The 26759-nt window shown below is 52.1% G+C and overlaps 1 protein-coding gene across 1 annotated transcript; it reads right to left on the bottom strand.

Moving 5' to 3' along the window:
• Positions 1-7216: 7216 nt before the first annotated feature.
• Positions 7217-25272, bottom strand: ONECUT1 (one cut homeobox 1). The gene is made up of 2 exons (XM_053988677.1): positions 24020-25272; positions 7217-9934 (listed from the first exon to the last, which is right to left on the bottom strand). Exons 1-2 carry the CDS (start codon positions 25098-25100, stop codon positions 9642-9644), a joined length of 1374 nt encoding a protein of 457 aa, XP_053844652.1. The 5' UTR covers positions 25101-25272; the 3' UTR covers positions 7217-9641.
• Positions 25273-26759: the final 1487 nt, after the last annotated feature.

The raw sequence follows: 26759 nt of genomic DNA, 5'->3' as shown, positions 1-26759 counted from the left end.
CCAGACCTCTCCTCCTCACCAGGCACAGCTCCGCTGGCTGGGCAGTAGGGTGCAGCTCAGGCAGCCTTTATTGCCCTGGGTTAGCACAGGCAAACAGGCTGCAGCTGCTGCATCACCTCTGCTGCCCGTGCTGCCACCCAGGGTGGGTGAAGGCAGCATCCAGCTGCTGCTGCTGTCTTCATGACTGAAAGGCTCTAGGTGCAACTGAGGCAAAAGCAACCCCTCTGCCTGTTCTGGAGAGATGGTTTGCACTGCTCTGCTCCCCTTGCATTCTGCCAGTGCTCAGAAAATAAAATTTGTGAAGCTGATTTTGGTGTTTGGGTTGTGGACTTCTGTGAAAAGCCCAGCTCATGCCCCTGAGCATGCTGGCGTAAGTGGTGCACACACCAGAGTTAAATACAGCTCCAAAATAAAGTTCTAACTTAATGAAGTAACTGGGAAGCTGTGCAGGCTCCTGGGCACCCCAGCTGCCCCTGCCTGTGACTGGCCTGTCCCTAGAGTGTGGGCTGAGTGGCCGGGGTGTCCAAGGATGTGGGGCAGTGAGCCACTGTACGGGATGGGTGCACCCCAGGGACACGCTCCTGTGCAGAGATTAGTGACCAAAGTGACTCATGTGAGAAGGAAACAAAGGACAGGAGGTGTGGCTAGAGGTCACAGCAAGGGGACCTGCTGTGGCTGTGACAGGCTCTGCCCACAATGCTGCCCGTTGTTGTCCCCTGGCCCCTGGGATGAGAACCTGGGAAACAGTGCCCGCGTCTGCCTGATGTGCTTCAACCCTTGTGGCATCTCCGGATTTTCTTTTTTTTTTTTAGAAAAAGCATTTTCTGCGTCCCCTTCTCTGCCAGGTGAGGGTGGACACAGCTGGAGCCCTCACCTTGCGCTGTGGCCCTGGCCAGCACCCTCCCATGGAGACTGAGTCAGTGCTGAGTTATCCCAGGCCTGGCCGGTATGACCTGCAGATGAACAAATCCCAGAGGCACTCCTGCTGGCATGGAGGACATTTCTGGCCTCCTATATCCCCTTTGCCTTTGTGCTTGCCATGGACAGGGGTTCCTGGTGATGCTTTGGTTTCTGACATGGTCTTGGGAAACCAAGCCCGGGGGGAGGCCTCCGAAGGGATGCGCTCGGTGCCTCTCAGCTTAGCAGTAAAAAGAAATTGCACATCAGGGCAAGGCTGCAGGCGCTTCCAGAGATAAAATATTGTCAGCAGAGTCCAGACCATCCATCAGAATAAATGTAGCTGATGCCATGATTTATGGGACAACGATGAAGGTTTAATCCTCCTCTCAGCAGTGCAACCTGATTTGCCACAAAACCCTGTTAAATTTTGTGGCACACGCTTCATCACTTCATTAGGAGATAGAGAGAAAATGGTTCAATGCATTCCTGAATCTTTTATGGCTGGGACTCTCCTCCCACCACTCCCGAGTGATGGGTAATCTTTCTGATCAGATCCCCAGGAAAAGACCCCGTGGGATTACAGAGAGCGAAGGCATTAACAACAGTGACAGGAAAGGAATACAATATCCCTTTAAACAATTAAATATTGATCCTGCAGGCCTGGGGTGGACTCCATCACACAAAAGGAAACACCTCTGTGAATTAGTTTGGTGACATCCATACCCTTAGATGATGTAAAGGAAACCAAGATTATTTGCTTCACTTATTTTCTTAATGTTCTTTTCCCTCAATTAGAGAAATGCATCTGGTATGAACTGCTCTCATCTCTCCGACACTTGGAACTCATCTTTCCAGAGCCCACCGTGATGGGATGGGATGGGGTGGGATGGGATGGAGAGTGCCTGCTGGGGGTGGGGGCTGCACAGCTGTGTGGATAGAGGGAAGAAGACACAATGCTGGGAAGCCTTAGGTGCCCTCTCATGTGTCCCTCCCTCTCCCCCCACCCCGTGGATGTCCCTCCCAGGACCCCAGCAAAGCTGCGCCTCCCAGGGAAGACCTGGGGCTGCCCATGGGGCTCCCCTTCTCCCCTTGGCTCAGCCCAGTGCCTTGCGGCTGCACACGGAGAAACAAAAGAAGGCAAGAAATGTCTAAATTTAAAGTGCTGGAAAATCCAACCTTTTATTTACTACATTTTTGTGACTACATAAACGCTGAAACATTGTAACGCTGAAACATTGTAACACTGAAAAGCATGATGACATCATCACTTGCTTTTTTATTTTTTTTTAAATTTTTCTCTTTTTTTGTTTCTTTTTTTTTTTTTTTTTTTTTTTTTTTTGCTTAGCAAACACAGCAGATGATATTGCACGGCATAAAGTGAGAACAGTAGCAAAGCTTAAAAAAAGTAACTTAAGGAAATCTTAACGCAGTACAGGAGATACTCATACCCAACCCAGGGCAATGCCTAGCGCACTGCACTTGTCATCGCTACACACAAAAATACAGAAGAAGCGCTTGACTAAGAGAGAGAGTGAGGAAATATCAGCAATCAACTGTAATTAGGTACAATAATCACTTAGTCTGAAATGCAGATGCAACGCATAAACTACTGCTGCTTCCTAATGGGCGAACTAAAGATGGCAGCAAAGGGCTTTAGCAAAATCTTCGCTTCGTATTCGTTATTTTGCTTTTTTTTTTTAATTTCCTTTTTTTCCCCTTTTTTTTTTCTTTTTTTTTTTTTTGGTTTTTTTTTTTTTTTTTTTTTTGTTTGTTTGTTTGTTTTTTTTTTTTTTTTGGTTTTGTTCCGTTGCTCTGGAAGAATTCCCGCTTGCTCTGGGAAGATTTCCTACCCCTGCGGAGCCGGGACCTGTGATTGTCTCTGGCGCCCTCTCTGCGGAGGGGGCCGGGCAGGGCGGGCCGGGGGTCCCGCACTGCGGGCAGGGTGCTCACAGCTCCCCAGGCAGGTCACAGGCAGGGCTGTACCGTACGCTCCCCGCTGCTCGGCTCAGGCTGCAAAACTAACGCGGCCCCACGGTGAGGATGCAGTAAGTGCAGTAAATGCAGAACATACCGTGAAAAATCAAACTAGCGGAACAGGACAGGAAACCGCGGCTCCCTGAGCACAGTTTGTCCAGTGCTCGATGGCTCATGCTGATTCACAGACTAATACTTTGCCTCCCCCTCCACGTGAAGCAGAACTCATTGCACAGCATTAGCTCCTGTATTAAAAGCAGACACTAAGCCAGTGCCCGCCAACAGATCATTTAATGATCCTTCATTTCAGAGCGTCTTTATTGCCCCATTTCAATACTTGAAGTATAAAAATGTACCTAGAAAGTGTAACTTCCACCAAAAGCTCAGACCCTGCCCTTGTCCTTCCCTCCCTCAACCCCTTCACTATCCCCTCAAAGGAAAACGAGGTACACCTGGGGCTCAGTTACTGCACGGGAAAGGAAATATTTACAGCCATCACAAACCGTGTCAGCACACAACATTTAGTTGAACCAGAACCTAGCCTTTATGCAAAATAAAACACAAGTGAGTGGCATCCTATTCTCTGTGCCATGATGCCATCATCAGCTTTGCAGAAGTATCATTGTCATTACTCTTTCTTTATTCTTTGCTTTTCAACTCCGAGCTGCCTTGTCCTCCCTGGAGCTGTGGGGGTGCCAGGGCAGCTCCATGCCCCTCGCAGGACTGGGCACAGGTCCCTGTGCACTCCCCCGCAGCCTGGCAGAAGCTGCACCTTCCCCGGGGACCCAGCTGCGCCCCACGGACCCCATCCCATCCCATCCCATCCCATCCCATCCCATCCCATCCCATCCCATCCCATCCCATCCCATCCCATCCCTGCCTGCAGCCCTGCCTGGGGAGCAGTGGCCCGGGGTGGCCCACGTGCGGCCCCGAGCGCCCGGAGGCCGCGCTGTCCCAGCGCCCGCCGCAAAGGCCTTTCCATGAGCAAGGTTTCCAGATTCAAGTCAGCTTTTCTCCCGAGGCCCGCGCCTGCTTCTCGCTTGCGCTACCCGTGCGAATGGCGAAGGAAAATAAAAACTCAGCAAAATCTCTCACAAATGCCAGTGCTTTTAAACATTAAACGACTTTTAAATTCTTTGGATGTGCGGGTCTCACCCGCAAAGCAATCTTTCTAGAAAAAGACAAATAAATTAAAGAAAAAACACACTAATAATGCCTTTCTGCTTTCTAAGTGACAAAAGTACTACCTTGAAACACTCATTTTGGCATGTACAAGTTGGGGGGAAGGGAGGCCTGGGGGGTAACCTGGCAGTGTTTGTAACACGGGTGGAAGTGCATGCCAAGACAAGGCTGAAGATACACCCTGCAGTCAAGAGAAGCACTCTCCTTCAGTTCATCTCAGCATCAAGAATGAAAAGATTGTAACATAAAGCTTTGGCCATTTTTGAATCTACTATATACAATTCTTTTTAAACTACATAGTCATAAATTAAAGCAGTGATTAAATAAGCGTATACAAAATGTAATTAAATTAAAAGTCACAGCACATTATAGAGAAAAAATAGGAACCATTTATCACAGCAGAGAATATCTTTTTTTACCCTGTGAAAAGAACATCGACTAGCAAACACAAAGCATCCTAGTTGAAACAAAAGTAATTGAAGCCATGTTTCCCTTTCTTGCATTCATTGCAAACAGCGATCTTTACCCACTTTGAAACATTCCCAGGAATAAGATTTTCCTTGAGTATAACAGAGAAGTTCTGCCAAAAAAAAAGGAAAAGAAGAAGAAACCCAAACCCAAACCAAACAATATAAAAGGAATATACAAACAAAACAACCCCTACAAAATAAATAAGAATTATAAAGCTTTTTTTTATGTAACCTTAACAATTATCAAACTAGTAAGTTCTGCCTTATCACATAGACTCTCTATACAACATAACCCTAAAGATTTATTACTATGAGGTATTTGGAGGAATTGGTAAAAGCGATGCACGGCCTGTCTGGGCTGAGGGACTCAAGCTGCTTTGGGGGAAAGAAGAGGGAACCTTTGGTTTGTCAGCAAGAAAGTGGAAAAAAACATTTTCCTTTGGTATCAAAGAAAGTTTCATTGCATGGTTGCACGGCAAAAAGCACCACGGTGAAGAATTATTCCTTTTTTTCATTAGTGGCCTTTCTAACAGGCTGAGGTATTCAAAGAGTATAAGGTGAGAGATAAAGAGGTCAACAGCGGTTTAACACTTTGGTTCAAGCAAGGCACTCGTCCTATGAGTTTACAAAGTTTGCAACATGTTTGCCAAGAGCTTTATTATTATTATTATTATCCTTATCATCGTCAGTAGTAGCAGTTGTAGCAAGAGAAGTATTCATAAGGTTATTAGCATTACCACTAAGAATGAAGACAAGGTTACACACTGAGTGAAGATGAGGAAGGGGGTTGGGGGATGGGGGTAAGAAGGAGGATGAGTTCCCTTTCCAGACCAAGGCCGTGCATGAAAAATCTTTGGTATTCTTTGGTATCATCAATGTGATTAAAATCACCAATGGAAATCGAGTGAGGTAGCGTCTTTGGTTCACACTATAAATAGTAGATCTTTACACACTTTTTTTTCTTTTTTTTTTCTTTTTTTTTTTTTTAACACGTGGAAGTAGCTATTCCTTACCTTTTGCTTCTTTGTCTTTAGCAAATAGTTACCAAATGTATTGTAAAGCTAACCACACCACAATAATAAACCAGGAGGCTAAGCAAAGTCTCAAAATTAGCCCCTGGGCCTTTGAATGCACCCAAACGCAGTGAGATAGAAAAGGGTAAGTGCTTTCTCTTTGTTTGCTAAATGCATAGTTTTCATCCCTATGTACAAAGGAGGAGGAAGAGGAGGAGGATAGGAGGAAGAGTAGTAGAAAGAAGGAACGTTTTTTGGGGTAAAAATGTCCTGTTTACAACTCAGGTGAGGAGAGGTGTCCTAAGACTCTTTGGTATAAGCTCAGCAGTGTTTCCGAGCCCTCCGGGCAGCAGCAGCCCCTGGGGCAGTGCCCACCACCACCGGCCTTATCCTGAACCCCAGGAGGAGCGCGGTGCCCACGGGCAGCCCTGGGGCTGCTCTCATGCCAGGCCACCCCGGCCACTCGGCTGCTTGGGAATTCGCTCCTGGCGTGGGGTGTGCAGGAGCAACTTCTCAAGCAAAAGCCCCGTTGCTGGCTGGCTCTGGTGGGGTTTGCTTTACCTGAGTAAGGAGAGGAGGCTGTGGCCCTGGAAAGCCACACAGGGCTAAAGGAGCGCTGTGGGGCAGGCTGGAGGAGGACTTTTTTTTTTGTTTGTTTTGTTTTTTTCCTAGAAATCTAATGATGCCATTTACAATGGGGATGGATGAGGACAGTTCACCTCTTGGCCAGCCTCCCCCCGTGGGTCACTGCGGTCATGTTTGGATGCAGCCTGTTAGCTGAATGCATGTTCCTAATGCCCTCTTGCCCTTGGAGTCACCTTTGACTGAAGCCCCATCTCCTGATGCTCCCAAACTGTTTTGGGTTCTGCTCCCTCTCCTAATCCTTCCTGGCAGAGTTTTAGATCCTCTTGTTGAATTTGAAACTAATTTCCATTTTGTCAGGAATGAAATGAACTGAAAGACTAACAGGCAGAGACAGGTTTCCTGGGTAATGTTAAATGCAGCATCAGAAGAAACTCCCCTTCAAAGATGCCCTTCAGTCAGAGTCAGGGAGCACCAGGTAACCTGTCCATGCTTCAGTCGGTGTGGCCGGGCAGTCTGCTCAGAGGTGACACAGTTTTCCAGTAGACTGAGCAGTTCCAGAGTTATTTGCTTCATGTTTTGAAGGAAATTAAAGGAATTTGTGTTCTTTGCCTATTCAGAGTATGAGGCGCATATTGCTCATGGGAAGAGTGGTTTGTTCCTAATGGCTTAGAGAAAACCAAAAGGTTTATATCTACTTAAACAGACATGTAAAAAACCCAAAACACTTAAAATCTACAACTTGTGCATCAGTTTTAGTGTGTGTGGACGTGTGTGTGCACATGTATACATACATACACCCCATCAAAATGTGTGTGCATGCACATATACACAGTCCTGTTTAGGGGCTTGCATGTGTGTGTATCAGAGATCCTGAAATTGCATATTGGGTGCAAATTTAATGCTGGTATGAAAGTTCTCTTTGGTTTCAGCAAGTAGTCTATAAAGACAATACAATGGAAATACTAAAAATGCGGTAATGTACTTTGAATTTCCCTGCATTTTTAAATTCTCAAGTTTTAAATAAATAAGGCTTTATTCTCTAAACTATAGGTACGTTACAAAGCAGTGTTTTGCCGGAAAAAAACTAAACCATTAGTTATCACTGTCCTTTATTAACCTTACACTAATGAGACTGCATTCATAAGGTACTTTATATGTGAGCTTATCAATGTTTCCATGTCAGTTATGTCTCCATGGGGATGGAACACTTCAAAAGAAAGCTTGCTAAAATTTAAGGTAAGCTAGAGACTCAAAAAACATCCAGATTAGATGCCATTTTCATAGATAATTGCCTTGTCGGCCTTAAAGTGGGTTTAACATACTGAAATACAGAGAAATATTCAGTGCCAAAAATATTTGGTTTATTTAACTTTATTTTAATAAAGAGCTATTTCACCTGTATTCTAAATACTGGGTGGAAACAAACTGAATACCCTGAACCTTGACTAGACGCTGTCCTCTTGGGAAACAACTGGTGCTACAAAAGTTGCTCTGCTTTGGTGTCACTGGTATTTTGAGTGGGTTTCATCCCCCAAACCAGTATCTGCTACTGTTTATAGTGTTTGCATTCTAGTTTACCTTGAATTTTCTTTTGTCTTTTTTTTCTTTTCCTTAAAAACAAAAAGGTTGGAAGTAAGATTACCTATTTCTAGTCCTTGCTTTGGGCCTATACCTGCATATTTGGTTATTTTTGAATTTATTATACCTAGCATAATTACTACAGTAATTTGAAATACCAGTTAGAAATCTAACAGGCACATGTATCGTTTTTAAAGTCTATTTTCCCTTTACATTAAAATTTAATATGCAGATATTTCACGCTTTTTTCTTTAATTTTATCAGAGTAGGAATGGGATGATTTCTCTCCTATGGGTCTGTTAGCAACAGAGCATTTAAAGCTTTTCAGCTACAAACTTCAAACTATTTCATGCATTATCCTGACTAATAGATGAGCAAGAAAGAATGCATGGGACAAAAGCTCAGCCTGCGACACAGAGATACAAAGCCACAAAACATCGGGCTGTATCTTGGTGTCATGGGAATTTTGCTCTTGACTTCAGAGAGATCACAATTCCTCCTTCCAAAAGCACTACTGGAGCTCCTCTTGGAGCTCCTTCCACATTAACTGATGTTGTACCACTGTTTCCAGTAGGAAAAGACCACGGGCCATCAAAGCTGTTACTATTCCTTTGCCTGGTAAAGTCGATAGGTAAAAAAAAGCTCACTAATGTCAATGAGTATTGATCAGACGCTGAGCCCTGTGGTTTTGCATCCCCCAATTCGTTTCATTTTTGCATCCTGAGTGCCTCAGGTCTCCTGTCCGCAGGCTAGATGGCAGAGCTGAGCCGCTCTGGAACACAGCGCCCGGGCTGCGCCGGGCTCCAGCCCGGGACAGCGCCCGGGGACAGCGTCACACACAGTGTCACACACAGTGTCACACACAGTGTCACACACAGTGTCACACACGGCTCTAACACGTGGCTCCTTCCTGTGCTCCCGTTGAAGTCAGTGAGGAAAGGGCTCACTGAGTTCAATGGAAGCAGCATCCCGTTCTCGGTTCCCGTGCTCTGCCAGGGGCTGTGATCTCCTCGGGTGACATTCTTTCTTGCCAATCACAGAAAGAAACAATAATGTGGTTTTACTAATTGCAAATAACAGTCTTGATTACAAGTTTTATGTGTTATACAGTTAGATTAGTTTATACCTATAACTCTACATAGTATTTGTGTAAAAATAGCTTTGGAATATTAAAATCATTGCAATAAAATACCTGCAATACAATTATTAAATGTGTTCTTTGGTAGCTAGTCGATTTTTTTATGGATGGAATAGTTTTCCTTTTTTAAATCTGAACATTCCTTAACAAACAAAGAGAATGCACTGGTTTAGGTACCATTCAAAATTTCTTTGCCTAGTTTGAACTTGTTTTGAGGCATTGCACCAGCCAAGTTCAAACTGTGAAACAGCAAAAATCACACTACCGTTCCAAGGAATTCAGACGACTCCACGCTTTGTCGGCCGTGCCCTGGCACAGCCCTCTCTGGAGACCAGCCCTAAGTCCCTACCCACTGGCGTGTACGCAGTACGGATACACCGAGCACCTCCATGGCAACTGCTGCGGACGTGAAGAGCTGTATCCAAAGAGATGTCTGTTCAATGACAGGAAATCACTATGCTCCAAACCACTAAACAGCCAAGTACGGTGAAGATGATAATGGGCAAAGGTGTAAGACCAGTGGTCCGTTCCTCTTCTCTTTGCTTTCCGTTCCGTTCCCTCCATTTCGTTTTCTTCTTCCTCTCTGTTTTTTGCAAGTCGTCATCCCACTAAAGTGTGTGTCTTAGAACAAAGTCATAATGCAGGTGAAATAAGTCTTTGGTTTCTTTGGACTTATAAATATTTTTTTTTCAAATAGTTTTAAGTATAAACCTGCTATTTTGAGGTCCTGGTCTGTCTTTATTTATTTATTTATTTATTTTTAAAGCTTTTCCACCGAGGTTTTAGTTCGTGGTTATTCCTTCATGCTTTGGTACAAGTGCTTGATGAAGAAGATGAGTTGCCTGAATTGGAGCTGCCCTCGTCTTGCCACTTATCCAGACTCCTCCTCCGTGCATTCATGAAAAAGTTGCTGACGGTGCTCAGCTCCAACCCGAGCTGCTGGGAAATGGTGATTTGTAACTCTTTGGACGGACGCTTATTTTCCTTGAATATTGCATGTAGAGTTCGACGCTGGACATCAGTGAAGACCAACCGAGGCTTTTTGGGTGTATTCCCTCTATCCTTCCCGTGTTCCTGTTCTTTCCTCTTGCACGCTGCAAGAAAGGGGAGGACAGTTAGAGAGGGCTGGCAGAGGAGTATGTGGGAGCACAGTACAGGGCTAATTAGGGAAAAAGGGCTGTTCATGTCAGCTTCTGAATTTGGAGAGGATGTGGGACATTTAAATCTCTAATTCATTACAAGTATAAGAAATAAAAGAAAATACCTGTGTTGTTGTCTGTTAAAACTCAGCAAATGTTTTTACTAAGAACTTACATTTTGATACAACCCATTAGTGCTGAGAATTTAACTATTTAATATCTCTAGGAGGTAAAGTGGAATTTCAGGAAACTCTAAAGTTAACCTTGGTAATATTTTTTACCATTATTAGTTGTTTTCAATCCATTTCTGTAGCTTTTTGTTGACTGAGAAATAAGGAACTGTGAGAAAGCAGGATACTACTACAGTCTTACAGGCCAGATGTATTCTGAACAAAATAAAACACGTTTTGTCATGAAAAACAATGGTATAGTAAATCCTCTTTATAGATTTGCTCCTTATTTTATCTATAATGCCTTCTTTCCCTTTGAGAATGTTATTTTGCTCTACATTATTAAAGGATGCTTGCAATTTGAAATCTGCCTCCCAGATCACCTTCCAGGCAGGATCTGATGGGATGTGAGGGAGACTCCCAGACCCCTCCGTCAGCCTGCGACTCTCTGCCAGCTCATCTTAGCATTTTGCTAGGATAAAAGCTTCCTTGGGAGGGCAGATTTCTCTGTCTCACTTTCAAAATTGTCTGAAGTTGTCTCTTTCCCTTCATTCTCTAACAATGTCCTTTAATTCTGATTGAGAGATGTGTTTCTGAAGGTAATATGAATGTTCTTTCTCTGTGTTTGTCTAGTCCTGGCTTATGTGGAAATCAGTACTGACTACATGAAGAATTTTGTGCAGTATCTCTACTTACACCATGATTATAGGAATGAAAACAACAAATTACTTTGCAAAGGTCCTTTCTACAATTTCTATTACTACCAAGAGGCAGCCCTGGCATGAAGGCTTCATTGCTCGTGGGAGGTATGCAAATAGTCATCCACCTTTTGTACTTGAGAAATAGGAACTGCACAGATCAGGAGCCAGGAGCTGTGAAGGCTCCGTCTGCTGGCCCAGGCAGGGACCAAGACACTGGTGGCTCAATCCCCTCTGAGGAGGGGACCTTTTGAAAAGGTCCCTAACAATCTATATTCCAGCCACATACTCTTTCATAACAAATCACACATCAATCAAATGGCTTGGGCTGCCAGGCTCATGTCTCCTACAGGTATTTTTATCTGAAAACCTTTGAAGAACGCTTTGAAGTTACATCCTGACCTCTAAAACCCTGTGGAGCTTCTGGGCTAAAAACCAGGTTTCCTGATGCACACGAGCCCCTTCTGAAGCCAAACTGCTGAATTCACTGTGGGGATTGGTTCCTGCTGAAATAATCTGCATCCCCAGTGGAGGTTAACATGGGCAAATCAAGGGTTAAAAATGCTTTTGCAAGAATAGTCTGTTATTTACTGACAAATAGTAAGAATGAGGATACCAACAGCATCTCAGTCTTTTATGTATGTCTGACCATTTGATAATCAGAAATTCCTGGGAAAGCAGCTGCAGGAGCTCAGCTTTCCAGCTCTGACTGCCCCTGCTAACAGGCTCAGGCAGAAAAGACAACAAACCAGATGCAGACAACACTTGCTGTGCTTCATTTCTGCTCATGCTGCTTTACACCTTCCTTTTTCCAAGAGTACACAAATTCCATCTTCTGCCTAGATACTCCATCCAGATCATAATTTGTCACAAAATCCTAATGGCACAGATAGCGTGATCCAAGTCAGTGCTGTGCAATGCTTCAGTGTGAATCATCACATCACAAATGACAGCCACAGCAGTAGGTACAAAGCCAGCTCAATTAGCGACGTGAGCCTCTGGGGCTTCGGTCACAAGCTACTACATGAGCTCTCTGAAATAGTAGGGAGTAAAAAAAACCACCCATCTACTGTGAAACTAGCTTGCATAACACATTGTCTTCCTGAACTTGTGCTCGTTTCCTGAAATGTAGTATTCCTGAACAATTATTTCCATAGACAGTGTCCCAAGAGTTACAATATACCTTGGTATTCAATTTCAATTGTATCAAAACCCTCTTAATTAATGCTAGTGACATCACAGAAGTAAGAAAAAAGAACTCATTACTAGGGAGGAAAAAAAAAAAAAACAACCAGTCTATGATACAAATAAGCCTATTTTACTTTTTTTTGCAAATATTTTCAGCTCTACTTCCATTAGCATTTGCCAGAGGCAGATTGAGGGTAAAAATTTCCCAACACACTCAATTGTTCCAAGAGCCCTTGCACTGCCAGGCCTCAGGTTGTGAGCAGCAGGGGTGGATACCACCTCTCATCTTCTGCCTTGTCCAGGCTCAGGAATATTAATAGCACTTTAAAATAAATAATAGTGATAATGAAAAACTGTAATAGGGTTTCCTTGCAATCGTTTTCCCTGCACTGGAGCCAATCAATTTTAATAATAAATTGTAGCTTCCAGCTTGCCAGAGAACAAATGTACACCACGGGATAAATCTGCTCCAACATGAGAGCAGATCCAGAGCAGGCACAGAGATTGGCCAGCTCACACGGCAAGGGCTGGCAAGATGGGGCTGCCAGGCTCTCTGCCAGCAGCCTGAGCCAGGTCATGCCCAGGCAGAGTGGCTGTGCCTGCTCTGGCCAGGTCCTACCCCAACATCAGGTCCTCCCCTAATGTCCCCTGAGGTCAGGCCCCAGAGACATCAGCTGAAATGGTTTTTTTGGAAAAACACCAGAGCCTGTCTTCACAACGATTTATCACACACTCCATCTCTCTTTTATCTCACATAGCAGAAGATAATAACAATAATTTGCATGGATGTCCTTCCTGTGCCCCTGCCCTTGAGCACTGTGAGTGGACCCTCTCCCACAGCACAAACACTGAATTTAGGTGCTTTGCAGGGTGCTGTGCTCCCTAGAGGTGTGCCCCTCTCCCAGGACACACCTGCTGGCACCCTGCCCTCACTCCGTGCTGCAGGCAGCCCTGTTCTTTGTCCCCAGGGTGCCCCAGCTGAGTGATGCTCCATGTGATGCCTTTTGAAAAAGCCTTTAAGAAAATCTTGTTAAGAAAAAAGAAAAGCAGAGGATAAAGGAAGAGTCACCCTGACTCTGGCAACACACGTGCAGATATGACAATGTAATATTATCAGTGCCAGAAGGAGCCTTATAAATCCAGTCCTGAACTCTGGCCTCTCCCAGTCATTTCCATCTTCCTCTGCCCTGAGCAACAGATACTTTTGACACTTGCAATTCTCCTGACACAACCCATCAATCTATTTTTGTCTCTCTTTGTTCCTTCTAAGTCACCCGAGGGATTTGGTCAAGTAAACTTGCCAGACCTTGTAAGGTCTGTACATCCCAGTGAGGCCCAGCTGCCTGGGCATGGTACAGAAGTGAGCTCCCACCTCTGCAGCTCCACTGTCTGCTGACACTCTTCTGCAGCCCCCAGCTGGGTGCAGCACAGTGGGATTAGTTCTGCTCTGCCAGGGCTGTGAACAGGACCCTGTCCCTTGTGAAAATGCACTAATTGCATCTTTAGGTCGAGACAGTGAAGAGGATGTTTTGCCTGTGATATGAACAACATTATTCAGTCAGTGTAAAAGTCAAGACTATAGTAAGCTCAGGTGTTAATCCTGACACTTGATCTAGTGTTTCATCCCTAGAGGGTGGGTTTCTTTTTAGAATCAAATTTAAAAAACCTGATTACTGTACATCAATTTCCAGGAGAATTTGGTGTGTACACATGTGGCTAGCTGTTTCTGGCAAACTCCAGTTTTCCTTTCTAAAAAACAGGAGCAAAGAATAAAACTGGTGATGCTGTCAATAAACCTGGTTTCCAATGGTTTCTGGTTTGGTTTGTGAACATAATAAAATATCACCACAAGTTGTGCTGGTTGTTTTTCTGGAAGACTGTCACTGAAGCAGAGGGAACAACAATGGAAAATTTTACTTGGGCAAACCCTGCCTCAAGCCCTGTGGCTACTTTTGATGTCAGAGGACAACTCTCCCTGAGAGAGGCATTGCTCAGCTGGTGGCCCACTGTGGTGCCACCACAGAACAAGCTCTCTGGCAGGGGATGGAAGAGCGCAGACCCCGAGGCAGATGATGGATTTGGGGTCTCAGGCCTGGCACTGGGAGAGCTGTGCCCTCACAAGCACAGCCAGGCTGAGGCAGCAGCCCTGCACTCTGAGGGTCACACTGCTCACCAGCCGCCTGCAGCAGTTCCCACAGCCCCAGCACAGGGGCACACAGTGGCCACAAGCAGGTTTTTGCCTGTACACAGTGGCTGCAAGGGCAGCAGGGACACAGGAGAGGGGAGCACCAGCAGCATGACAACATAGCTGCTCCTGGAAGGGAAGGGTACAGCCCACCAGTGCCTGGGCACGGGTCTCCTCACCCTGTGGAGGACAAAGCCAATGCACACAGGGCATCTCTGCTTACAGGGAGCTCTTTTCTCCTCTGTTTGACCTAAAATGAGTCCAGACCAGCAAGAGAGACACACACACAATGTCTCCCCAGCCACGCTGAATTCAGAGCCTGTGGACGTGGAGAGGAGACTGTGTGTGGGTCAGCAATGACGGGACACGAGACCTTTCACCCTGAGGTGATGGGCCACATTTCCAGCTCTGGCCTGGGTCACTGCTGACCACAAGCCATTAGTACTTGCTGGTCACCAAGTGCCTTGCATGAGATTATGTCTTTTACCCCTCCTCTTGCAAAGTCTTTTAGTTATCCCAATCTCATGTGTACAGGACTGTCTTAAAGACATAAAAAGCCCTTTCAGAAGGGCTCTCTATTTACATGTATTTTCTAATCTCTGTTGTATCAGGTCTAGAAAGTTCAGCTACAGTCTGAACTGCATACACCTAGGAATCCCTTTCCAAATCATCTGCTTCTAATTTTGAAGCATCACATAGTATCCAATAACATGTGTGGAGAGTGAAAACTTCACTGATATTAACTGGAGAATATCCTGAAGGATATTCTTCTGTAGGAGGCTCTACCTTCTGGTGGAGAAAGCAGCAGTATTTCTGCTTCCACAGGAGGCTGAAACTGCTGGAGGACTTTGGCCATCATAGATAGTTCTAATCACACTGGCTACAACAGCTCAGTGGAAACAGGTAGCCAAAAGCTTATGGTAAATCCATGGTGGCAATAACACATTATAAAATGTGATAAGTTACATCCTTATCACGTGAGTAACACCTCTGCGGCATGCAAAGACACACACAAACAACAGGTCTTTGCCATTTATCAAAAACTTCATATTTGGGGGAATATGAAAACAAAATAAAAGGGCATATGAGACACAGGCTACCTGAGGGTTAGATGCCACCACATGAACTAAACCTGAGCAAATCTGTTTGACCTGAATCATAACCACAACTACTGACATTGACTCTGATACATCACCGTTTAGTGGTCCCCTGCACTGGCACAGGTTCTTCAAATGTGCTTGGGAAATGGAATCCTTCTGGAAAGGTGCTGTGTGAGACAGCCTCAAACATGAAGGCAGCTCGTGGCCATGAGCTCCCGCTGCAGCAGGTAGCAGACAGCACTGATGCGTGAAAGAGCATTCCCTCCAGCTTCAGCCCACTGTGGGATAAGGCCCTTCACAGCTTTTTAGTGATGAAAGCCTACCTGGGTGACACAGGTTGCTGCCCAAAGCTTTCCCCTTCCAGCTGAAAAGGGCATTGTCTATTCTGAAATGCCTAAGCCCACACTAAATGTTTTCTTTTTAATCCTGGCATTATTCAGCATTTGGCACTTGTTTCTCTAGTGATTTGTATTTATGCTTATTCAGGGTGTAGGTGTTTCCATATACCCAGAGATTTTTTGAGCTGTGTCTCATTTCTCTGCCAACAAATCCAGGGGAATACTCTTTTGTTGTTTCATAACATAAAAAGAGATGAAAATACATTTGTGTATGGGAAGCTCACAGGATGACATCACTCCACCAACATACAGATCCCAGCTGAGCCAGAATGGTAAACATCTCACTCCTGGGCACTGCATTAAAATGAGTGACCTTAATTTGCTGGCCCTGGAATAATGAAGTGAATCTGACTGAGGAGTGCTGACTCAGCACTTTGGGTTTCAGGGGTTTACACAAACTTAGTGTTGATGGATCTGTAACCACTTCAGTGAACTGACATCACCGTTACAGAATGTGTTGCTAAGTGGATCAATCAGGAGAAAGCACCTGATTTCCCTGAGATATCATTTAAACTAAATGTTAAAATTCTTTAGCTAGGTCTTTCGTTAACCATATTACTGTGACAAATATTTCTTTGCCTAGCATAAGTAATTAGAATTTAATCACTTAAACTGCATCTTAATTACCCCAAATGAATTGAAAGGGCATTTAATAGCAAAGATTAAATTGCCTTAATGAACGATTTTTGCGACTACATCAATATTTTAATCGCGTCAGCCGGGTCCGGCCCCCCCCCCCACGCCTCAGCGGCACAGGCGGCCCCCGGCCGCGGGGTGGCGCCCGCTCCCCGCCGAGGGCCGCGGGAGGGGCGCGCAGCGCGCGCGGGGCTCCGCACCGCAGCCCAACGCACCGCGGCCACCCCAACGCACCGCAGCCCAACCAGCCCAACGCACCGCACCCAGCCCAACGCACCGCAGCCCAACCAGCCCAACGCGCCGCAGCCCAACCAGCCCAACGCACCGCAGCCAGACCAACGCACCGCACCGCAGCCAGACCAACGCACCGCACCGCAGCCAGACCAACGCACCGCACCGCAGCCCAACGCACCGCACGGCAGCCAGCCCAACGCACCGCACCGCAGCCCAACGCACCGCACCCCAACCAGCCCAACGCACCGCAGCCAGACCAACGCACCGCACCGCAGCCCAACGCACCGCACGGCAGCCAGCCCAACGCACCGCACGGCAGCCAGCCCAACGCACCGCAGCCCAACACAGTGTATCCCACCGCAGCCCACCGCATCCCATCCCAACACACTGCACCGCACCGCGGGAGCCGCACCGCACCGCATCCCACCGCACCGCGGGGCTCCACACCACATCCCACCGCACAGCGGGTTCCCTAAGGCACACCACGCCGTGCGCTCGGCGCCGCGCCATGAGCTCCTCACCCGCGCTGCCGCTCCACGGCACCAAGCCACGGCACCGCGCTGGGGAGTGCCAGCCAGTATACTGCGCATAGCGCAAGCTGGAGAACGCCACCCGCTCGTGCTGTGCTGTGCTCCGCTCCGCTCCGCTTATGCGCCGCGCCCCGCCCCCGCGCCCCGGCCCACGCGGGCCGGGCAGCACCGCCCGCTGCGCACCTGGCCGCGCCGCTTCACCCCCTCCGCGTCTCCCGCCCCCGGCCCGCCCCGGCAGCCCCGCCCCGCCCGTGTCCCGCCCACGCGGGTCCGCGGGACAGACTCGGGTGCGGAGCCACACCGGGTCCGATGGCCCTGGCCCGCTGACGCCGGCTCCGGGCTGTGGGAGCGAATCTCCCCGCGGGCCTCCGAGGCGCCCGGGTGCTCACTCCGGCGTCAGGTTGGGCCATTCCGCCCCCTCCCGCATCCCCAGTCAGAGGCTTTGCTACAGCAGCCGAAAATTGAGCTTCTGAGCGGTGCAAACGACGCAGTCCGTCACAAAACCTTCAAGTGCAACATCGAGTATCGCCAGATTCGCTGAAAACCCCGGGTCGTTTCTCTGGTTCGGCTCCTAAGGACCGGCCCGCCGGCTGGCGCTTCCCCGGCTCCAATTTTTAAGTTCCCCGTCAATTCCAATATATTCAAAATAACGAGATATGTTTCAAATAAAGGAGAAATGAGTCAATGATGACATAAAGAAGTTCCTCCGGGTGGGGGGACATCAAGGAAGCCGTTTGGCAGCCTGCCTGTGCGGGGGGAAATGGGGGAAAAGGGGCTGCGGGCAACTCTCCCGCCTGTGGCTCAGTTCTTATCGATGGGTTTCTAATGCATATGACAACGAGTGCAGAATTCTGCACCCTAAAGACATCCAAAACCCGAGCCCGGTCTCACTTCAGTGGCTTCTGCACCCAAGCGTTAAGGAAGAGCCTCCCGTGCCATCCGGTTCAACGTTTTCCTCTATCGGAAGCAGCAGCATTTCTAGCTCCACCAGCCAGCGCCCGCACACGCCGGCGCCGCGCTCTGCGCCCCGCGGCAGCCCGCGGTGCTGCCCGCACCCCTGCGGAACAGCAGCCATCCATCGAGCTTTAATTGCCGTTTGGTCTCTACAGAAAATATCACCACTAAGGCTTCCTATCGCCCCAAAATGGGGGAAAAAACATTAAAACCACTATTAACTATCAGTTAATAAATTGTTCCTATAAATTAATCTTTCAACATCATAAAACTGACTTCTTCTTAAGCAAAACGGCTCAAGTCAGCTGCGTTTCCAAAGAGAGTCTGTCAGCATCGGTCACTTCTCTGTCCGTGTATGATTAAGCCAGGTAGATTTATGTCTGAAACACGCATCTGCATTTATCGATTTGATCATGGAAGCACCCGACACGCAGCCATGCTGGGTCCCGGTCGGTCCTCAGGAAAAACTCCCTTCGATGCCTGCAGTCTTCAGGTGAAATTCACCAGCACTTCAGCAACAGCTCCTACGCTTCAGTCACCTTATAAATGCCCGGAAACTAACTTGTCCCTTGTGTGGAGTTTATGCGGACCCTTCGGCTACACAGACAGGCGAAGGCTGCCTGAGGCAAAGCAGGAGCGGTGCTTTAATGCCGGTACAGGCAAAGCCAGGCCCCGAAGAATACCTGGCCAATGGATTTCCAGATTATTTTGTCTCAATCTGATTATCACGTTCCTTCCTGGCTATGTAAAAGGCAGATCGCACACGCTGGAACCCAGCTGTAGCACCGGCAGGAGCCCGGGCTCCCTACCAGTGGCACCTGCAGCGGGCACAGTCCTGGTGCCACGCAGCTCTCCTCACCTCTGGCTGGCTGAGTTACCGTGCTGGGGGAAGCTCGCTTCTCCTCTGGCCACGCACCCGTTCGAAGGCACTCATGCCCAAAACAGGCGCTCTCAGGGCTCTGCCCTGCAGGGAGCCGAGCCGCTCCCGCTGCGGGCAGCCCGTGCGCTCAGCCCGGCGCTCGCCGCAGCACCGCGGCACTAACTGCCGGCTGCAGCTACGTATAATCGATGCGATGCTGCTCTCCATCGGGGTCGGCAGCCGTGGGGAAGCTCAACAAGCACCTGCGCCCGGGCTACGAGAGGCCTCGTCCATGAACCGGGAGGGGGGCCGGTCCGGCCCCGGCGCGCCGCGGGGCTCGGCCGGGAGCGGGGCCGCCCGGGCGGAGGCGGAGCTGGGGTCGGGCCCCGCCGGCGGTCGCTGTTCGTGGTGCTGAAGTCGGTCAGGGCCTCACTCGTTCCGCGCTCGCGGGGAACGAGAGGAAGGAGCCAGCCCGGGTGGCGGCGCGGGGCCCCCCGCTCACAGCGCTCCCCGGAGCCGCCGCCTCCCGGCCCGGGGAGCCGCCGCCGCTGCCCGGTGCGGGCGGGGTGCCCGGGCCGGTGGGGCCGCTCCCGCCCGCCGGCGGTCAGTAGATGGCGCAGAACCCCCGGGAACCGAGGGGCGACGAGCGAGGGCTGCGGACGGCACGATGGCCCCGGCCGGTCGGGGCGGGCATCGCGCCCACAGCCCGGCTGTGTGAGCCGGGGCGGCCCCGGCGGCACCCACGGGCGGGAGCCGCCCTGTTTGGAGGCTGTTTGATTCAAACGGCAGCGAGGTGGGACCGGGGCACGGCCCCCGGGTGCCGCCCCGCCACGCGGCGGGTAATTAAAACAAACAAACAGCCGAGCGAACGCACGCACGAGCAAACAAGCGGGGGCCGAGCCGTGCTGCGGGGGCGGGGGCTCTGCCAGGACGGGCGCGGGGCGGGCCCGGCCCAGTGCGGAGGAACGCGGCTCGCCCGGCCCCGCTCCTCCTCCCGCTGGGCAAACATTAACGAAGGGCAAACGCGGCTGTAAATCAATCCCGCCGAAGGACACGGCCGGCAAACAAGTGCGCCCCAGCGCTGCCCCGGCTGCGCACCGGGCACGACTGCTCCGGGTGCTCTCCCACCCTCCGATCCCTCCGGGACAGGGCCCCTTGCCTCGGCCCAAGCACCGCACCGGCAGCAGCGGAGCGGCCGCTGTCACGGCCCAAGGTGCGCCGAGCCAGGCCCGGGCCGTCCCCGTCCGAGCGGTCCGCAGGGTCGAGAGGCGAAGGGCCTCTCCCCCGGGCCCGGTCCGCGCTCGGAATGTCGCCGGTGAAGGCCCCGGTCGATGCCCCCCGCCTCCCTGATGCAAACGCCTTTATGCAAAGTGCCCGCAGGGTAAATATTAAACAGCCCCTAATGAGGCCACCGGGGCCGGGGCGGCCCAGACCTTCCCGGCGCGCTCGGGGGCGGCGGCGGGCGAGAGGTGCAAACGGCGTCATTAAATTTCATATTTAATGTGGAAAACGCTCTGATTACTCCATCGATTTCTTTACAGTTAATTTGGCGAGAATTTCTCGCCGGCTTCCCAAGGCTTCAGTTTAGCCGGGATTCACATTATGAGGGAGAAAGGATAAGAGGAGGGGAGGAAAAAAGGTGCAGCTATGAAAATACCAGCCAGGTCGCAGGCAAACATGGAGCAGCTTTGGAGGGACGGGCCTGCCCGCTCCGAGAGCCGCGGGCGAGCGCGGGTTCCCCACGGCGCCTTTCCCCGCTGACACCGTCTCGGGGAGCCCCCACGGAGGGGCCCTTCGGGACGAGCTCGCTCAGAGGGCGCACATCGGCAATGGACCCCCTCCGGCAGTAGATTCTAAGGAACCTTGGGCTCCCCTACACTCCTCTGGCGCGTTTGCAAAATGTGTTTTAGCCGTGTTTTCCCTGACCGCTACCCTTCCTCCCCATCGGCGGGCCCGTGCGAGGCCGGCGGGCAGTCGCAGTTCCAACAATGAATGCCTCGAAGCAGATTATTTTTTCCTGAACAAGACAAAGTCGGGTTTTTTTTCTTCCTTTATCTTCTCCTGTTTCCTCTCTCTCTCTCTCACACACACACACAAAAAAAAAAAAAAAAAAAAAAAAAAAAAAAAAATCCGACAAACTGAAATGAATTCAGCCTTAAATCCCAGCAGGCTGTAGAAGGGATGTACCTTTTCTTTTAGTTGTATTTATTTTTTTAGCGTCCCTTCACAGCCCTTACAAATGTCAATGAAGGCGAGGGAGAGGGAGGGAAGACTAACAGAGAGACAGTCAAATAGATAAATATTCAGTGATAGAAGGAGAGAGAGAGTGGACAGACAAAGGAAAAAAAGAACAGAGAAGAGAAGGGAGATGGGATGAATAAGATGGAGGCTGGAAGAGGTCAGCTTTGCAATTAGCAGTTCTGCTTACATTTCAAGAGACAGCCCAGGAAGTGTCAAGACCTCAATCCTGCTTCCATGTAACTACCAATTTTTGTTCTATTTGTCGGAGCTTCTGTAATCTGGGAGGTAGGAATCCCCCAGGGACGGCTGGAAGGGGCAAATACTCAAGATAAAGTGCAAGGCAAGACCGCGAGGCCTAAAATAAGCAGGCTCCATCCCCCTCACTGTCTCCTGGTTGTTGTCGGCAGGAAATCAGAAGGGGAAGAAATGAAGCCGGCTCTGGGTATTTATGTACCTGATAATTCTCTAAACGCCCGGGAGTGAGTTATAATTTGGACGTGAAATTTAATTTGCGTCGGCTGCAGTAATTTATGTTATTTTGAATTGATGTTCATACATCAATATCAATCGGGGCAGATTTTTACCACTTAGTAAGATCATCACACATTTAAAACCTTCACAAAATAAAATCGATACTTTATGCATTTACAGCCGGTCGCCGGCAGCACGGCGCAGAGGGGTGCGGAAGGGCGCGCAGGCTGCGCGGGGCGGGGCGGGGGCCCCGGGACCGCCCCATTGACAGGGACGCAGCTCTATGCAAATGCCCACGTGCTGCCGGCGCCCAGGTGGGCAGCGCCCGGCGAGGCCCGGAGCCCCCGGTACGCGGGGAGAGCTCTGCAGGGCCCGGCCCGGCCCGGCCCGGCCCGGCCCGGCCGCGAGGGACGCGCGGACTCCCGGGTGCGGGCGGTACATCCCGACCCCCCCCGTGCTGCCAACCCCTCTTCGCCCCGGGGAAGCTGTTTCTGTAAGGTGCCAGCTTTCGGGTTTAATCGGAAAGGGAAGGCGGAATAATGAGGCTTTGTCTCTCTAACGGGATTACCGGGATCCGTTTATGAGAGGGCAGCGCTGAGGTGGCTGGAAGAAGGGGAGGTCTGGGGGCAGAAGCGAACAATGGGACCCTCCGGACCCGGCAGCTGGGCAGAGCACGGCCGCCTCCCTCCCCTCCCTCCCGGCCCTGCAGCAGCCAGGGCTGGCAGAGCTTCCCGGCCGGCAGCGCCAGGGAAGGGATGCCAGCAGGCTCCGAATCGAGAGGTTGTTTCCAGTATCGATCTATGCAAATGAGCGGAGATTCAGGTCGACCAAATTGTCGTAAAAATACGCTCCAAATCGAAGAAAGTTCGCCTTAACAATCGTTACGGGGATATTTGAAACACAAATTCCATCCTCCTCTTCTGGGTATCACCAGCAAGACGAGGGTTTTTCGCTGGTGGGGTGGCTGCTGAGAAAGGGAAGGCGGAAAGGGCAATTTCTGAGAGCTCAGACCTTTGAAACTGACTCCGCAGGAGTGGAAGGCAAAGAAAGCAACGTCCTCCCACCGGCGGGCACCTAAGGGCCAGCTACAGCGGGGAGGGTGGCTCTGCCCCGGACCCTTCCTAGCTCTGCTTTAGGTTTCTGGAACAAGGTGACTGACTGAAAATAGGCACGGAGCACGGCGGTGGCCCAGCTGCGTCTCTGCACACTCGGAAAACGGTCGCACGTTCTCACCGTCTCGGTAGTCGACAGCGCAAGACCAGTTGTGCTTTTGAAAGGAGAAAGATTTGGCCCTTCCCTTATTTTTGTCTGTGAAACGGATCAGTGACCCTGGCTCCAACTCGGATTGACTGTCTCGCGTTCTCCAGGGACAAATTAATGGAGACCTATCACTTAATTAACAAACCCTCACTCACGGTATATTAAAGCCGGGCTCTGCACCCGGGGCGCAGACGGGAGGGTTGGGGAGGCGGCGGCAGAGCACAGGTACGGGCCGGGACGGCCATCTCTGAGCAGACAATACGGGACCCGCTCGGGAGCACACCGGGCAGCAAGCGCCGACAGCGGGGGGAGGCTGCGGAGCAGCGAAGCCGCGGCACGGGCGGTTTGTCTCACGCAGAGACATCCACGCGGAACTCAAAGTGCGCGGCCTAATGATAACTACAACCAGTTAAAAAAAACAAAAAAAAAAAAAAAACAAAAAAAAAAAAACAAAAAAAAAAAAAAAAACAAACCAAAAAAACCCCAACCAAATCCAACGATTTTAGCCACCAGCATTTCTCAGGCACCGCTCACCCGCCGGGCTCGGCTCATTCGCGCCAAACGCCTGTCCCAGCTCACCCAGCCCGAGCGGGACGCTGGCCCCGAGCCCCGCCGCGACCCGAGCCCACCGCCCCCCACACAAAGCAGACGCACCGACTCCTCTCGGCGGCGCATTACCGGGGCTCCCCCGTACCCCGTCCGTGGGCCCGGTCAGCCGCCAATTCAAGCATTTCCGCCTCGCCCTCCGCGCTCCGGGGCAGCGTTGCCGCCGGCCGGTGCGGCTTTCGGCGGCGTCCCGTTACCGGGCGCGCTGGGCGTCTTTCTGCCGGAGGCAGGCGAGCCTGGCGGGTGCGCCCGGCCGGGGAACGGGGAGAGCCGGGGCGCCGCACTGCGCAGCCCGAGCCCCGGCTCGGCTTTGTCTGAGTGCGGCGCAGAGGAACCGGACGGTGCCGGTGCGCCGAGCCGGGAGAGGGAGAGGGGAAGGGAGAGAAATGGAGTGGCGGAGCGGGGGATCGGTTCTGCTCTTCAGGGACAGGCAGGGACTGGGGCGGCCTGCCCAGGCCCGAGGCCCCGCTCTGCCGCTGCCGTGCCCCGAACACCCCGCAGCGGGCTCACCTGCCAGCCGCAGAGCAGACATCCGCTGAAACTCCGGCTCCTGGAGCCACTTCCACATTCTGCGGAAGGTCTCCCGGCCGGATTTGAGCTTGCTCCAGGGCTTGGGGTTCCTCAGCAGGTCTGAGAGCGTCCCTTGAGAGCGGCACAGCACCCTCTGGGCGAAGATAGCCTGGGGGATGCTGTACCGCTTGAGCTCGGTGGTGATCCTCTGAGCTACTTCTTTGGTATTGATTTCTTCCATTTGCCCTGAATTACTTCCACTGTTGACCTGCGAACCAGTTACAGAAGGGTTTTGCTCCCTGGCAGAGCCCAGGATCTGCCCGTGGCTCTGGGCATTCAAGTGGGCATGGGGGTGGTGTGGGATCCCGTTGATAGGCACCATGCCAGCGGAGGTGGGGGTGAGGTGTTGGTCGCCATGCCTGGCTAACATGGCAGGGTGGTGGGCTTCAAATCCGTTTGGGGTGAGCATTTTCTCGGCGGGCATGGTGGCACTGGGATGAGCGTAGTGGGGCAGCCCTTGCTGGGAGTTGTGGATGCTCCCCAGGCCCGATCCAGACAACGGAGAGAGGCTCTGCCCCATGCCGGTAACATCCTTGTGGTAGGGGGTGTAGAGATTGTTCATAGACGCCAGACCCCTCTCGTCCCGCATGAGCGTGAAGCTGCCGCTCACGTTGCCCGGTATCCGCTGGTGGGGATGGTGATGGTGGTGATGATGGTGGTGGTGGTGAGGGAACTTGTCCGAGACCGTCGAGATGGGAGGTAGAGGCTGCAGAGGGGTTAACGTGGTGTAGGTGCTGCTCATGCTCATGCCGGGGGGTGTCTCGCAGGCCATGGTCATGGTGGGGTGCAGGGGGCCGGTCAGCGCGTGCTCGGGCGGCCGGTGGTGGTGGTGGTAGTCGCCGCCGTCGAGGATGGACGCCATGCCCATGGAGCGCGGGTGGGCCGGCAGGTGGCTGCCGCGGTGGGCCACCGCGCTCCGGTGGTGGGGGCTGCCGCTCATCAGGTCGGCGGCGGCGGGCACCGGCTCATGGCTCACCCCGTGCAGATCGCCGATGTTCTCCATCGCCAGCTGCGCGTTCATCGTCGGCCGTGCGGGCGGCGGGACCGCACATCTATCTGGTGGGCGGCGGGGCGTCCCGGAGCTCTTGGCGGCGGCCGGTTGCTCCCGCGGGCCGGCGGCGGCGGGCGAGCGCTGCGGGCTGGTGGTGGCGGTGCTGCTGCTGCTGTTGCCGGGCTGCTGGCTTTCCCGGTTTTCGGTTGGTTGGTTTTTTTTTTTTGTTGGTTTTTTTTTTTTTTTTTCCCCTTTTAATTTTTATTTTGTGGCAATGTATTTATTTGTTTTTTCCCGCTGCTGGCTGGCGCCGCCGGGCCGGTCCTAGGGCCGCCGCTCCCTCAGGCCGGGCCCCGCAGCCGCGGCCGCGGCGGGTGTGTGGCCGCGTCCCTCGCCATCCCCAGCCATGGCTCTCTCTGCGCCCCGCGCTCCGACACCGCTCCGTGCTGCAGCGCCGCCGCCGCCCGCACCGCGCATGCGCGCGGCGCCCCCTCCCGCCGCCGCCCCGCCCCGTGACGTCAGCGCCGGTATTAAGCGGGCGAGCCCCGCGCGGCGCGGCCCAGAGCCGGCGGTGCCGCTGCCCCGCGCCCGCGGCCCCCGCCCCGGGCACAAAGGGCCGCCCCGCCCCCGCTGCCGGGCAGGGACACCCGCCCCGCCCCTTCGGTGACTCCGCGTTTTCCGTGAGCGCGGAGCCTCCTCACCGGGAGCTTCCGGAGGTGACACCGGACCGCCCTGCCCCGCGGCGCCCGCGGGCCGTGCCCCCCGTGTCACCCCGCACTCCCCGCCGTATCTACCCACGCTGTCCCGCAGCCGCGTGTCCCGGTATCGCTCCTCTCAGGTGCCCTACGGGGAAAGTTCCCGTTGCCCGGCCTGGGGATGGGCGGTGGGAGCCCCACGGCGCTGCGTCCCGGGGTCAGCCCCGCGGCCCAGCTCCCGCACCGCCTCCAGCACCAGCACGCGTCCCAGGGGTCCCGCGGCTCCGGCCGGGCGGTGCGATGGGGAGGGACGCCCCCCCGCAGCTCCCGCCGGGGACCCCGGGCGTGCCCGGCAGTGCAAGGCGAGCATATGTCCCGAGGCGCCCAGCAGCCGGACGTGCCGCTGGTTTTCTTTTATTTTTTCTTCAAAAAGAAAGAAAAGGAGGCGGAGGAGAAAGAACAAGCGAGCTCACCCGCCGGCCCCCCTCGTTAGCTAAGGTGCCTTTATGCTGGAAGAAAGGGCAGATGTGCCTATTGTTCGCCCATTAACAATAACGAACCACGCCGGGCAGAGTGCAGCGTGTGCGCGGCGCCGAGCGGCGGGAGGGACGGGCCGAGCCGAGCCGCGGGAGAGCCGCGGGGCCGCCGCCGGGCGGCACCGGGCCGGCGGCGCACAAAGGCCGCCGCCGCTTCCCCCCTCACTGCTGTCGGGGACCGCGGTTGCTCTCGGCACCCTGCGGAGCCGCCTGTCCCCATCGCCCCGGCCAGGCCCGGGGACAGCGAGCGGATCTCCGCCGCGCTGGGGCTCAGGCCGGAACCCCGGTGTCTTTTCCATGGAAGGGGGAATAGGACTCGAGCACCTGTCCTGGCAAAGCCCGCGCCGGCGGCGCGCGGAGCGAGGGCGAGCCGCTTCGTCCCGCGGGACCCGTGCAGAGGTCTGTGACGGGGGCGTTGTCACCCTCCCTGCGGTCCGCTGAGAGCTCCAAGGCCCCTT

The sequence above is a fragment of the Vidua macroura genome, chromosome 12 (assembly GCF_024509145.1).
Source record: "Vidua macroura isolate BioBank_ID:100142 chromosome 12, ASM2450914v1, whole genome shotgun sequence".
Taxonomy (NCBI): domain Eukaryota; kingdom Metazoa; phylum Chordata; class Aves; order Passeriformes; family Viduidae; genus Vidua; species Vidua macroura.
Note: the sequence above shows the minus strand (reverse complement) of the source record. Positions and strands in the feature narration are given on the sequence as shown.